This window comes from Camelus dromedarius, chromosome 9 (assembly GCF_036321535.1).
Source record: "Camelus dromedarius isolate mCamDro1 chromosome 9, mCamDro1.pat, whole genome shotgun sequence".
NCBI lineage: Eukaryota > Metazoa > Chordata > Mammalia > Artiodactyla > Camelidae > Camelus > Camelus dromedarius.
The window spans coordinates 38,643,097-38,656,588 of NC_087444.1; the positions used below are offsets into that span (position 1 = coordinate 38,643,097).

The following is a 13,492-nucleotide window of genomic DNA, read 5'->3' on the forward strand; positions in this document are numbered from 1 at the left end:
CTTAGCTTGGCCTGTCTGTGTCAGAGAACAGGGGTGAGCAGTAAATAGTGGCTGTGAAGTACTTGTAGCAATGATAATTTACTGAACCACCTTCCTCTGATCCAGTTACTCTACCAGGGATGTTAGGTATATAATCCAATTTATCCCCTCAAGATTACTTTCTAGGAATTATAATTCTTTACATTGAGAGGGAGTTGGGGCTCCACATGGCAAGGTGTGGACTTAACCAAAGAGACACCGGACAGTGAACAGGAAGCTCAGAGCGCAAGCTCTGTCTCTGACTGCTGCTGAGCACTATGAAGAGATGACAAAGTGCCCCTCAAATTTCAGGTGCTTTTCTTATTAGAAATGTATTTTTGTGACTTAGAAAAGTAAGCTGGAAGAGCAATTCAGAACCTTCCTCCCCTTCTCCCCAGCCTGAGCTAATGACCACTGAGTCTGATGATGAAGACGGGCGAGTGATGAGAAAGAGGCTGAGGAGGAGGACTGAGTCATAGATTCAAGGCACGTCTATACAGGGCAGAAAAGAGTTGCCTGAAACCTGCCCTGAACTCGATTCTAGCAGGTGTTTATTTTTCCGTAGCCTCTCCCCTAATTCCTCTCCTGCCTGGATTCCTCCCTCTGCCCCCTCGTGGTCACCCTGCCCCGTCTCCCAGCTACCTGTCCACCATCCTGTGGCCAGACTGATTGCTTTAAAATGCACATCCAAACATCCCATCATACTTCCAGTTAAACTGCAACAAGAAAAAAATTAGTGATCAAATTGCTTCCTATTGTCCTCCACCCCAAAGTGATCTCAGCTTTCTTCCTCAGCTTAAGGTTCTTCTTCAAGCACCCCCACCAATTCCTGCTGTGCCCCCGTTCCCCCCGCCCCCATCTCCCCTGCTTTCTGTCTCACTCTCCCTTCTCATCAGACTCTCAGTTGCAGCTAGACGGGGTTACTTCGTCCTCAGGTCGAACTTGCTTCCTCATTCCCAACCTTTCTGTGTTCTTCCTCTCTCCCTCCTCCTTTCCAGCTTGCTGTATGGCGCTCATTTTTCCCATCCCTGTGGAGGTGTCACCTCCTCTAGGAAACTTTGGGGCCCCTAAGGTGGATCAGATGCAGTTTCTACCTCACAGCCGTCAGCAGGCCACATCACAGTGACACCTTACACTGTGTGCTGCCCTTTGTTCTCTCACAGAGGGCCGGGGACCTGTCTGCTAGGTCACTACGGCCCACAGAACAAATCCAGCCACCACCTGCATTTTGAGGAAGCTCTGTACTGCCTCCTGTAACAGCTGTATCTTGGACAGATACCTGCAGTCCTGTGTTCACTGCAGCACTATTCACAGTAGCCAGAGTGTGGAAACAATCAAGTGTCTGTTGACAGATGCATGGATAAAGAAATCGTGATGTATACATACATGTAATGGAGTATCATTTAGCCTCAAAAAAGAAGGAAGTCCTGCCATTGGTGATAACATAGATGAATTTGGAGGACATGGTGCTAAATGAAATAAGCTAGACTCCGAAAGACAAAGACAGCATGTCACTCATACATGGAATCTAAAAAAGTCAAACTGATAGAAACAGAGTAGGACAGTGGTTGCCAGGGGCTAGGGAGTGGGGAAAACGAGGAGATACCGGTCAGTTAGCGTGGTGACTATAGTTAATAATAAAGTACTGTAGCCTTGAAGTTTGCTAAGAAGAGTGGATCTGAAATGCACACACGCGCGCGCGCGCGCACACACACACACACACACACACACTATGCCTCCATGCACAGGACAGCTTCCATTGAAAATACGACCCAAATAACCAATCACAGATGTGGATCCTTGGAGATAATGAGGTGCCACGGACGTGCGCGGTTGTTCTCTGTGTTTCTACACCATCACTCTTCTCAACAGCTGCTGATCGGGCTCCATAACGAGGCTAACTCATTTAAAATTCACACCATGAACATTTCTGAGCAGTTTAAAGTGTTACCAAGCTCCTCAGTCATTACGTACTGTTACCTTCTTGCGCAGAGAGTGTGCTACCCAGACTTTTCTGGGAAATCCTTCCATCAGTGGCTGCTTGACTAGAGTAAAACACACATACTGGACCCAAAGAAGATCTGGACTAAAACCCAGCCCCCAGTACTGACTGGTCATGTGACTTTGGGGAACTGATGTCATCCCTTCTAGCCTCAGTATATTCGTCTATTGGATCCTAAAGCGATCACAGCTTCAAGGGTGTCTGAGGATTAACTTAAATAACAGTGCAGCAAGTTGTCTATAATTATCCAAAGGTGCTCAGTGCCACCCTTGAACCCACTCCCCTTGCCCACTCAGGTCCCTGCTCTTAGAACTGCCAAAAAAAAAGTTACAGAAGAACATTCAAAACCTTTTATCCAGTGGGCTTTCTAGCCAGACTACCTACCTCCCTGAGTGCTTATCTTCACCTGTAAGGGAATTTGTGTCCTCGGGCGTATGAGTAGGGCCTTATCATGTCACCCGAGCTTGTGGCTGTTGGGGAACTTCTGCCTCTCTCTCTTCTCAGTCTCTAGCAGTAGACACACTTCGGTTCACCATCGCCTTCCAGAAGCATTCTTTCCTCCTAGCTTCCTTGGCAGCAACCTCTTCACGCCTCAGACATACCTGGTGTCTTCACTAGTCTCTGATTCCAGTCCAGGCACTGGGGGCTCCCTGAGACTCAGCCTTTTGACTTTGGACAGCCTGTCTCTCAGTGTCCACTTATCTACAGTTTCCTTCCAGGCTACCAATTGAATTGAGTTATTGCTCCAGATTTTCTGCTTCTAGGCTGATCTCTGTCCCTGATTCTAATTCTGTATTTATTCTGCTGTCTGTTGTTTATTTTTACCCACTTGCTTTTTTCTTCACTGGCTCATTCATTAAAAACATATTTTTGAGCCCATATTTCTTGTGATATATTAAAAAAAAAAAAAAACAACTCTCTCTACCCCCGACTCTGTGAAACCTCAGATGACGCTGAATCTTTGCTCTCCTTGAGTGGCAGCACATCCCTAGTGAAACCTGCATCCTCTCCTTTCTGCTAAGGTGACCTAGTTTTTGGACCTCCCAGTGTCTCCCTCTCTGTGACTCTCAGGATAGAAACTCTCTAGGACTCTCCCAGCCAACTGCAGAAATCCGAATCTCATCTGAGTCCCACTGGTTCTCTTTTCATCACACAGTCATCCTTTCCCTCTGTCACTCTTGTACCATACCCCCTGCCACACCCCCTCATCACCTCACTCCTGAGAAACCACGTCAGACGCTTAAGTTTCCTCTGCCTCTTCCTCTCCTCTGTCTAGCTCAGACCATCTTGCCCACCCTGTCTTATTCATCACCCTGATCATCTGATTCAGTTTATTTGTTCCCCTGATCAAAAGCCTTTCATGGTTTTCCCTGGCTGTAGGATGAAAGCCATACTCTGTAGACTGACATTTGAGAGCTTCCATGATGTGTCCGCAGTGTGAAACAGTAGCAACCACAACAGCGATCACAGCGCTGCATCTGTTGTTCTGTTTACGGTGTGAGGCACTGTGCTACACATCTTAAACGTCTGTTACTTCGTGTATTTCTTGCTGATAGCCTAAAAGTTAGGCACTATTAATATTCCAGTTTAAAAGATAAGTAAGGTGAGATTCAAAGAACTTAAGTGGCTTTTCCTGTATCGCTCAGCATATAGGTTAGTGGAGCATGACCTTGTATCTAGGACTTTACAAAACCAAAATCCATGCCCTTCACTTCTATAGAATGATGCTTTGTAATTATTTTTCTTCCCGTGAATGTGTCCTGTCATGTCAGCTAGACAGTAAACTCCCTAGTGGCAGGGATTTTTTTTTTCCCCTTCTTTTTACATAGAGCTCTGCTGATGGCTCAGTTACTGAGCCTCTGCTGACATCGGTGAGGCGTGTGATGGTTTATCTCCTATTTCCTCACCAGGGCAGGGGATTCAGCATTCCCTTCCCACAGGGAGCTGTGAAGTCAGCTGTATCATGGATGAGCTCATGTTTTCTATACTATGAAGTGCTGCTCCATGTTTGTTCCCTCTTTCTTGGAAAGAACATGATCTAGAATTGGAAGATCTGGGTTCTAATATTGGCTCCCCCAGAAACCAGATAATAGACTATTTGCAAATCCCATTATTTGTAAATTGAAGAGATTAAACTCTGTGACATCCATGGTCTTTGCTACCTCTAATATTCTTTGGTTTTATGGTCCTCAGTGAATGCCCTCAATGGTATGTACAATTGGCCCTCTGTATCCACGGGTTTCTCATTGATGGGTTCAAACAACCGTAGGTCCAAACTACTTGGGGAAAAAAAAAATCTAGAAATTTCCAAAAAGCAAAACTTGAATTTGCTACACACCAGCAACTATTTACAATGTATTTACATTGTATTAAGTATTATAGTAATCTAGAGATGATTTGAAGTGTACAGGTGGATATGTGTAGGTTATATGCAAATGTTATGCAATTTTATATAAGAGACTCGAGCATCCGTGGGTTTTGGTATCCTCAGGGGGCCTGGAACCAGTCCCCCATTGATGCCAAGGGACAGATGTCAACACTTACTAAACAAAGCCAGGTCTCCAGTACTTTCCACTGGGCAGGTTATTTCACCTTACTACACCTCAACAAAGACCATTCCTAAATAAATACCTTGTAACAGCTTGTAATGAAAAAGAATATGAGAAGGAATATATTTATATATGTATGACTGAATCACTATACTGTGCACTAGAAATTAACACAACATTATAAACCGACCGTACTTCAATTAAAAAAAAAAAAGACCTTTCCCCTTGACCCATCTTCCACCTCACCTTGCCCCATAATATTCTGGAAATTCTTTTGCCTTTTGTTAGAAACAAGCAAATTTTCTAGTGGACAGGAGTAGCTGAAAGCTTCTACCTATGCTGTTAGACTCAGCCTGGGGTCATTAAAGTGTGGGGAGAATGCTCTACAAATGAATGGCCAAGGCTGCTTTGCATATTTCATCATGGAATTCAGAACCAAGCCACCTGAGAACCCCTAAATCAAACAAATTGTATAAATTCACTCAAAATGTAATTAGCATTTTCCTTTAAGTAAGTAGAAACCTGACTTTTTTAGAAGCACAAATGATCCTTGATGATAAATTTAGGTGAACTTGAAACTATTTAATATTTCATATGCAAAAATCTGGCAAAGATTCCACACATTTGTGACTTTCTTAGTAATTTGGGAGCAAGGCAAACCCACTTCCCAAATGCAGGTTCATAAATATTCAGATGGTGGGTGACTGTAGTAAATATGGAGAAATATTCAACATGTTACAACGTTTCTCAATCAAATATGCTAAATAGCTCTTTCATTCATTGTCCTGAATAAAGAATTCCAACGTGGCAAAATGATTTCTATAAAAGATTCATGTATGAAGTTTGAAAAGCAAATTTGATTAAAAAGAAAACCTAGCTCAAGCAATTCATTGAAAAAGTTGCTTTAAATATAGCATGGAGAAAATATTCAAATACTAAGCTGCTTGGAATGTCTCGGTCTAATTGCCTCATTTGCATTCTGCTTAGGTATTCAATCGATCGTCATACTGACCTGGACAGGTTTTTCACGATTAATCCAGAGGATGGTTTTATTAAAACTACGAAACCTTTGGATAGAGAAGAAACTGCCTGGCTCAACATATCCGTTTTTGCAGCAGAAATCCGTAAGTATTCTCCTAAGGGTTTTGATTCTACTTCGCCAAATATTATTCCTTCAGACTCTCATATATATATTCTGGAAAATGACAGACAGCTGAGATGGAACACTTTTTTTTAGTCTTAAACATATTTTTCAGTCGTTAAAACTTATTTTTGGTCATCCTTCTAGGAAGACATATAAACACATTGAGATGTTTTCATTTTCTTTGGCAGAACTGGGTACAGACTTGGCACATGGGCTGATAGCCCTCAGCAGCTTGAAACGCTTAACGATCGTGAAAGATTCTCCACTTTATCCTGTCACTCAGTTTTGTTTAAACCCAGAGCAGCAGAATCCCTAAAGCCAAGATTTGTGGGTTCTCAAACTTGGTCATGCAGGGGATTATCATAAGGGCTTGTTGTAACAGAGATTTCTGGATCCCACCCTCAGAGCCTCTAACTCAGTAGGTCTAGGGTAGGGGTCTGAGAATTTTCCTTTCCAACAAATTCCCAACTTGTATGATGTTGCTCTGGGGAGACCCCACTTTGAGAACTGCTGTAATGGACTATACTCTGGGGGAACCAGGCTCCATTATAAGCATTTAGAATTAATCCTCTGCAGAAATGGAAACATGCTGTATTTCTTACTGGTCTAATGTCAGCCTTTATTCTAGGACATCCTCCTCGCACTGGACTTAGCATACTTCAGGTTTTGGATGATTTTTATGCCAACAATGCCTTCCCCTGCACTGCCCATATGAATGGCTGGAGCTCACTCTTGCCCAGGAATAACCTTGGACCAACATGGATTCATCCCTTGCACATATTTACTGTCTGAATTCTCTCCTTTTAGACAATCGGCATCAGGAAGCCAAAGTCCCTGTGGCCATTAGGGTCCTTGACGTCAATGACAATGCTCCCAAGTTTGCCGCCCCTTATGAAGGCTTCATCTGTGAGAGTGACCAGACCAAGCCACTTTCTAACCAGGTAATGCTACTTTCCCCTGCCCTGGTTGTGAGCAAGGCATTTGGAAACGGAGTTTGGGTTTGAGAACATTACCTGGACCTACCTCCCACTGCTCAAGAAGGCATCAGAGCCCAGGTTTAGCTCTGGAGCTATGTTCTCTAATTAAAACCAGAATTCTTAGCCAGCCAGGAATTTTTGAATAAATGATATGCCAATGTCAGCATGATTTATTTATGGGCCACCTTTCTCTTTCAGCCAATTGTTACAATTAGTGCAGATGACAAGGATGACACAGCCAATGGACCAAGATTTATCTTCAGTCTGCCCCCTGAAATCATTCACAATCCAAATTTCACAGTCAGAGACAACAGAGGTTCGTACCAAGGTTCTTGTGCATTCAGGGAAGTAGAAATGGAAAATAAATGGCTTTTATATTGCAGAGCACAAGTGTTTCCCCTAATCTTAATAATGCCTTTCGGTTGAAGAACAAACAAGAAATAATAATGCCACCTTTATATTGAGACGTGGGCTCATTTGGTGCATGTGAATGAGTGAGTCTAATTTTATTTTACTTTTTTTTTTTTGTTGGCTTTGATATTCATGAAGCAGTGGGAAAGCCAAGTGGGGAAGCTTACAGGGTCAATATGCAAACACTTCATTTATCTTTTTTTTAAGAGGTTGATAAACCCTTAGGGGGAAGCATGGCTTTATGAATATTGCTATCAAGTAAAGCTTTAAAAGAGATTAGTTCAACTTTGAAAGGAATGTAATCTTTCAGCTGGCCTTCCCTTCCCAGCAGTTTAAGTGCAGTGTGGTTGGGTTTAGCTTGATACCTAAAATTAGTTGTAGGATTATTGCCTGAAGGGCGTGAGTAAAGCATTGTTTCACCACTGCAAATGTGGCAAAATTTAATGTGATTTCTACTTCTTATTTCATTAGTCAAGGAGGCTCTAGATTTGCAAATTATTCAAAGTAGCTGTTGTTGTTGTTGTTGTTGTATAGGCCAAAACTGATGCAGTCCCTTGACAAAGTGTTGGTAACAGAGCCAGGATCAAAAAATAAGTTTCTGGACTCCTGGTCAGACTATTTTGGTCTGCATCTGTTCCTATAAACCTGTGACAATGCAGGTCTGTAAAAACAGGAAGACAGATGCCATGATTTGACATAGGAATAAAAGGTGGTCCTTCTGAACATATGTTTTCCTTAGACACATGCTAGCTATGTATGAGGTTATGGATTACATTGCTTTCTTGGTGACTGAGGTCAGGCTTATAGGAACTTAAATGAATCTTGTAAAGTAATATTACTTTTCCATTCACCAGTATCAGTGTTATCAATGTCATAAATACTGGTAACTGTGTTCCAAACACCATGCCAAGGTTCTTTCTCTACACTATCCATTTAATTCTCTCAATGGCATCATAGGGAGGTGTTATTATCATCATTCCCAATTTGAAGATGAGGAAGACGAGGCACAGACCATTAAGTAACTTATTCAAAGTCAATTGGCCACATAGGAGTGAGACCTAGGCAGAGGTCACAGCCTAAACCACTGTGCCCTACTGGGTACACAATTAAAAAAGAGAAGTGGCTCCCATGCTCCTGGGATACGGCAGGGTATGATTGACATACATTATTATTTCTTAGACTGATTTGAGCACTTCATTATGACCCTTATAGATCAAGCCCACATACCAAAGGAGTCTGTAGGGTAGAATGTCCTGTGTGCTATGATGCCTTCTTAGGCCTTGCTTTCTGCAGTGGGCATGCTTTTGAGAGCCTGGATGTGAAGGAAATTGAATGGAGAGACGTGTTATCTAGGAACCCACAAAACAACCCCATAAATCACCTTGAAAATGATTCTCATCGTGTAAAAATAGAGATTCCACTTGGAGCTCTTTAATTTTATATCATCTAGGATTTTTCTTTTGCCTTTGTCTTTGGTCGATGTGCATGTGTGAGCACCTTAAACCCCTTAAAGAGACAATTCTGCAAACCCCTGAGATAGATGAGCAGTTCTCAGTGAGAAGCACACAAACCACTAGTAGAACACACGTGTAACACAGGAATTGCCTTTTGTAAAGGTGGATTTCTCCAAAACAGGGAGACCCTGGCACGTCATGGGTATTTGATAGATATTTACCAAGCTGAATTGACCAAGGTGGCATAAACAGCATTTTTCCAATACTTTCTAAGATATGTGTGTATCTTTATTTGTGTTCATGAGAACTCCCTGCTTCGACTCTCGGAATCTTAATTCCCAGATTATTCGAGCCCACCCTGGCTTGATAGATTGCTACATTGTTTCAGCCTAGGCTTATGTCAGTTGTACGACGAAGAAAATATTGATAAAAAAATACTTCGGCAAACTGAGTTTTATCAATGAAGTGAAGTAATCTACTTGATTGTCCAGAAAAGTCTGGTGTTTTCACGTGCCTCCTAGGTTATCACCACTTTTAGTATCAGCTTTCTCAAATATCTGTGGTCAGACTTTTATCTGTGTGCTCATATAATCCCCAGTTCACATTTGAGGTCTAACTCCTGGATGTATTCCCGGCAACATCCCTATTTATCGCTGGTCGCCTCCTGAAACAGCTGGTGTTTCTAGGCTTTTCTTACTGCGCCAGCCTCACCTCCATCACCTACCCTGTCTTCTTTTTATGTGTGCGATAATATTTAGTTGCTGTTCACCCTCTGGAAACGTGATACTAAGACCTATTGTCCTCTAGGGAGCTATACATATTTCACTTTGGCACCATACTTTGGGGACGCCGTCTCTATTTCCAAGGAGATTATATTGCCACGGACAAGCCAACCTCCTGCACAGTCTGTTTCCCCTGCCCTTCCCTACAAGAAACGAATCCTATGTGGAGCTACCACTTTTGCAGGGAATTACTACTTTTTAAGAAAAATGACTTTATTAACTATGGCAAACAGTTAACGAAAGCTCCCATGTTTAGAGCTATTACAAAACCTTTAGAGCAAATACAGTCCTATAATTATCATTTAATAGAGTTTCTTTCTACCAGCTCCTAAAAGTAATTACATATTGAAGTGATCCAAAAGGAATAATCACCTTCCACGTCCTATTAATAGCCTACTGAGTTACCAAATTTCCCGGCTAAGACTGTTTCCCATAGAAAACGTGAGATAATGGTTTATAGCATGCTGAGTAAAAGCATCCGATTTCTCTCTCCTTGAGTGTTTACTTCTGTTATGCCATGTAAATAATCAGGATTGTGTTTGCCTAGACTCGGCATAAGCCTTTGGCTTCTTTAAAAATATAACAGGGGAAGCCATCTTAATACACACAGGCCTTTTATTTCATTTTATCTTGCTCCTTCCTGCAGCCTGAGCTTCAAAGTCAGCTCAGCAGGCAGCGGGAGAGAACACTGGATAACTAACTCTTCAGCATTTGAGTCCATCTTAGGCTGTTAATATCGAGAATGGTGCTCTTTGGGGAGATGAAGAGCTGATCCGCCCAGGTTTTGAGATGCATTTACTTTGAAAATACCACACTTACAGCATCTTAAAAAAAAAAAAAACATAAGAAACATGGAATGAATACAAAAAGGGCAAAGGAAAAATAACTGAGACTAGCTCTTCTCGTGTACCTAGCTCTACATTGGTTTATAAAACCTTCTCACAGCCATTGTTTCACATAATTCCTAAACAGCCCCCTGAGGTAGGCGTAGTGGGCATTTTTGTCCCCTTTTCCAAGAAAGAATATGAAACATCAAAGACTTGCCTAATAAGTGAAGTTGAACTGGAAAGTTTGAGTGTTTGAAGGGTTGTCCGGTGTATGTATCACATTATATATTACGAATGTAAAGCTTATGTCTTTTCTAATTAATTCTTTTTTAAAAAAGTCTTTGTTTACCCTGTAATGAAATAATAGCAATCTTCAGAAGAGAAAAAAAAATCTAAAATTAAAGTCAATTCATCCACCTAGGATTCTAGGGAAAGTGTGAACAGAAAAGGGGAAACTGTACTTCGATTTTAATTTTAGTCACAGCCTTAGGAACTGTAGTAAAATATATTTGCAAAGAATTTTATACTTTTTTTCCACTGCATAACTAATACATATTCTGGTAGGAAAATTAGGTGGAATACAAACAAGCAGAAATAAAATTAAAAATAATAAAATAACCTGATAATATACTACCTAGAAATAATCACTGCTAATTTTCATAGCCTTCCAGACTTTTTCTTGGCATATGTTTTGATCTTTAAAAAAGGCAACCATAAAAAAAGCTCACTTTTCCCCTACATAATAACATGTGATACGCACTTTTCAGTATCATTATACTTAGGACAACATTTTTCTCCCTAAATATCCTCCTAACTTCATTATAAGGGTATGTAATACAAGTTGACTCTTGTTGTGTAAGTACATTGTTTTCACACATTTCTGCCAAATAAGTTATTCTTTTAGGATGGATTTCCTAGAGTGGAATTACTATACCAGAAGCTTTTGATACCTAACTGACAAATTACCTATCAGAAATCTTATACCATTTTATAACAGCATCAGTAAAACAGGTAAGCTCCGGTGTATGTTTATTTCCCCACATTCAAGCCAACTCTAGACACTTACTCTTTTTAAGTGATTCACAGATGGATAAGTGGATTATAATCACATGTCACATTTAAAATTTTTCAATTCCAGCCATTACTAGTAAAGTTAGGATTTTTTTAAAAAAAAAGTATTGATTCCTTTCTTGCTTTATAAATTGGCTCCTCATGTCCTCTACCCATTGTCTGAATTGTATATTCATCAGTTGGCTGTTGACTTGTGAAGTCTCATCACCTTTTAATGCCATTAACCTCTGACTTATCGCACCTACTGCATGGATCTCCCCAGTGCTGCAGTGTCCTCTCAGTTCTGATTATGCTGTGTTCTAAAGTATAGACGCTGCACTTTTTGTATCTATTTTTCTGTTGAGTATTATTCTTAGTGTGGCCTTCCTCTTGCAAAACTGACATCAGTATTCACCTAGCTTTTCTTCTTTCTTTTATATATATATATATCACGTTTCCCATTTCAACCGTTTATCCATGTGAAATAAATATAAGGGCTCCCTTTGTTGGCCATTTCCTGAATATCATTTAAGATAGAGTCATTTCTAACCGCTTTGTGACACCATCTGTATCTTCACCTACATTACATACTATTAGATTTTTTTTTTTTGGACTTGCATTCTTCCTAGTCTATCCATTTACTACTCTCATGGTAGTATCATATTTTTCTTTAATTGCATACGTATAGTATATATGTTAAAATCTGACCAGTGCTTTGTCCACATTATTTTCACTTTATTACTCTTTCTTAAATTTTGGTTTATTTGTGCCTCCAGATATAACTTAGAATTACTTTTCATTTATTTTTTATTTCATTTATAATTTGTGCCTGATAAGTATCTTCATGGATTTTATCGAGTTTACCTTAAATTTATGGATTAATTTAACAACTGAAAATTTGAAAATATCCTTCCCATCCAGAAGCATGAGCTGATTTTCCACTGAAACAGTTCTCTTTTTATTATCAGAGATGCTTTGTAATTTTCTTCAGTTTTGTTGTATGCATTTCTTATTAAGTTTATGGCTAGATACTTGATATTTTGGATGCTGTTATCAGGTAGATTTTTAGATTATATATATTTTCTAAATGAAAATTTTTAGTATAAACAATGTATAAACATTGTTCTAAAGTGATATAACTTCTCAACTTATTTTCTTGGGTTTTCTAGGGAGATAACTATATAAAAAATTTGACAATTTGCTTCATCCTTGGGTTTCTTTTTTTGTCAAGTTCATATATTTGCACCTTTAGAATACATGTTAAATAATAGCAGTAATAATGGCCACTTATGCTTTAATTGGATATTACTTCTAGAGTTTCATCATTAAGCATAAAATTGGTTGTTAGATGAAAATTAAGATTTGTATTATGGTGTGTGTGTGTTTATGTTTTAGGAAATTTCCTTTCCATTATTATTTTATTTAAAAAACTGGATGTTTAATTTTTAATCACAATTTCTGGATTGTAAGAAGATGACGGTGCTTTTGAACCTTTGCCCTAGCCTAATGTCTTGATAAATTAAATTGAAATATCCTGCTATTGAACCTCATATTTTTAACTTCCAAACCTCTTATTCCAAACAATGATCATTTGATAAAATAGAGAGGAGAGAGAGCAAGGATAAAGATTACATGCATGGCTTCAGCAGTGAATAAGATGTCAGGAAGTTCCCAAAGCACATGCAGCAAAGTTCACGACGTTGTGAAAGCACAGCTAACTGCTAGTGACTGTTCACGACCAACTACAGAGGAGCTACAGCGATAATGTCTCTCCTTAAAATTCCTGTATGACTCTCCACTTCCGTGGATTTTACTGAAACTTCATAGCCTACTGAGCAAGAAATGATATGATCTACCTCCCATAAACTCTGTATCTGTCATCTCTTTCTTTTGCTACCTTAAACTATAAACTCCAGACACTTCAAAACACCTCTGGCTTCCCTAATACGCTGTGCTCTCACACGTCCATGCCTTTGCTCTGCGGGAAGTGTGCTCCTCCTGCCTATTATACCTCCTCTTTCAAGTGTCACCGTAAGTGAAGTCTCTTAGGTGAAGCTTTGCTGGGCATCCCCAGCCCCTCTTGGATGCTACGTCCTCTGTGCTCCAGGAACACTGCACTAAATAACCTCTCCTATTTTTCTTATCACTCTGTGTCCTCAGCGTACATTTCCCTATCTGTCTCCCATTAGAATTTGAGCTCGGTGGGGACAGTATCCCAGCACTTAAGTGGGTTGACCAAATGCATGAATTAAAGTGAAAGAATGGATGGGAGAACATG

The 13,492-nt window shown here is 40.2% G+C and overlaps 1 protein-coding gene across 4 annotated transcripts in view; it reads left to right on the forward strand.

Annotated features, from left to right (window-relative positions):
* The window catches only part of CDH11 (cadherin 11), a 141,018-nt gene that overhangs the window by 117,162 nt on the left and 10,364 nt on the right, over window positions 1–13,492 (forward strand). For all 4 annotated transcript variants that reach the window (XM_031458330.2, XM_064489104.1, XM_010985693.3 and 1 more), the window contains exons 9-11: window positions 5,557–5,693; window positions 6,521–6,654; window positions 6,889–7,006. In XM_031458330.2, the coding sequence (XP_031314190.1) occupies window positions 5,557–5,693; window positions 6,521–6,654; window positions 6,889–7,006 (389 nt within the window). The remainder of the gene's footprint in view (window positions 1–5,556; window positions 5,694–6,520; window positions 6,655–6,888; window positions 7,007–13,492) is intronic.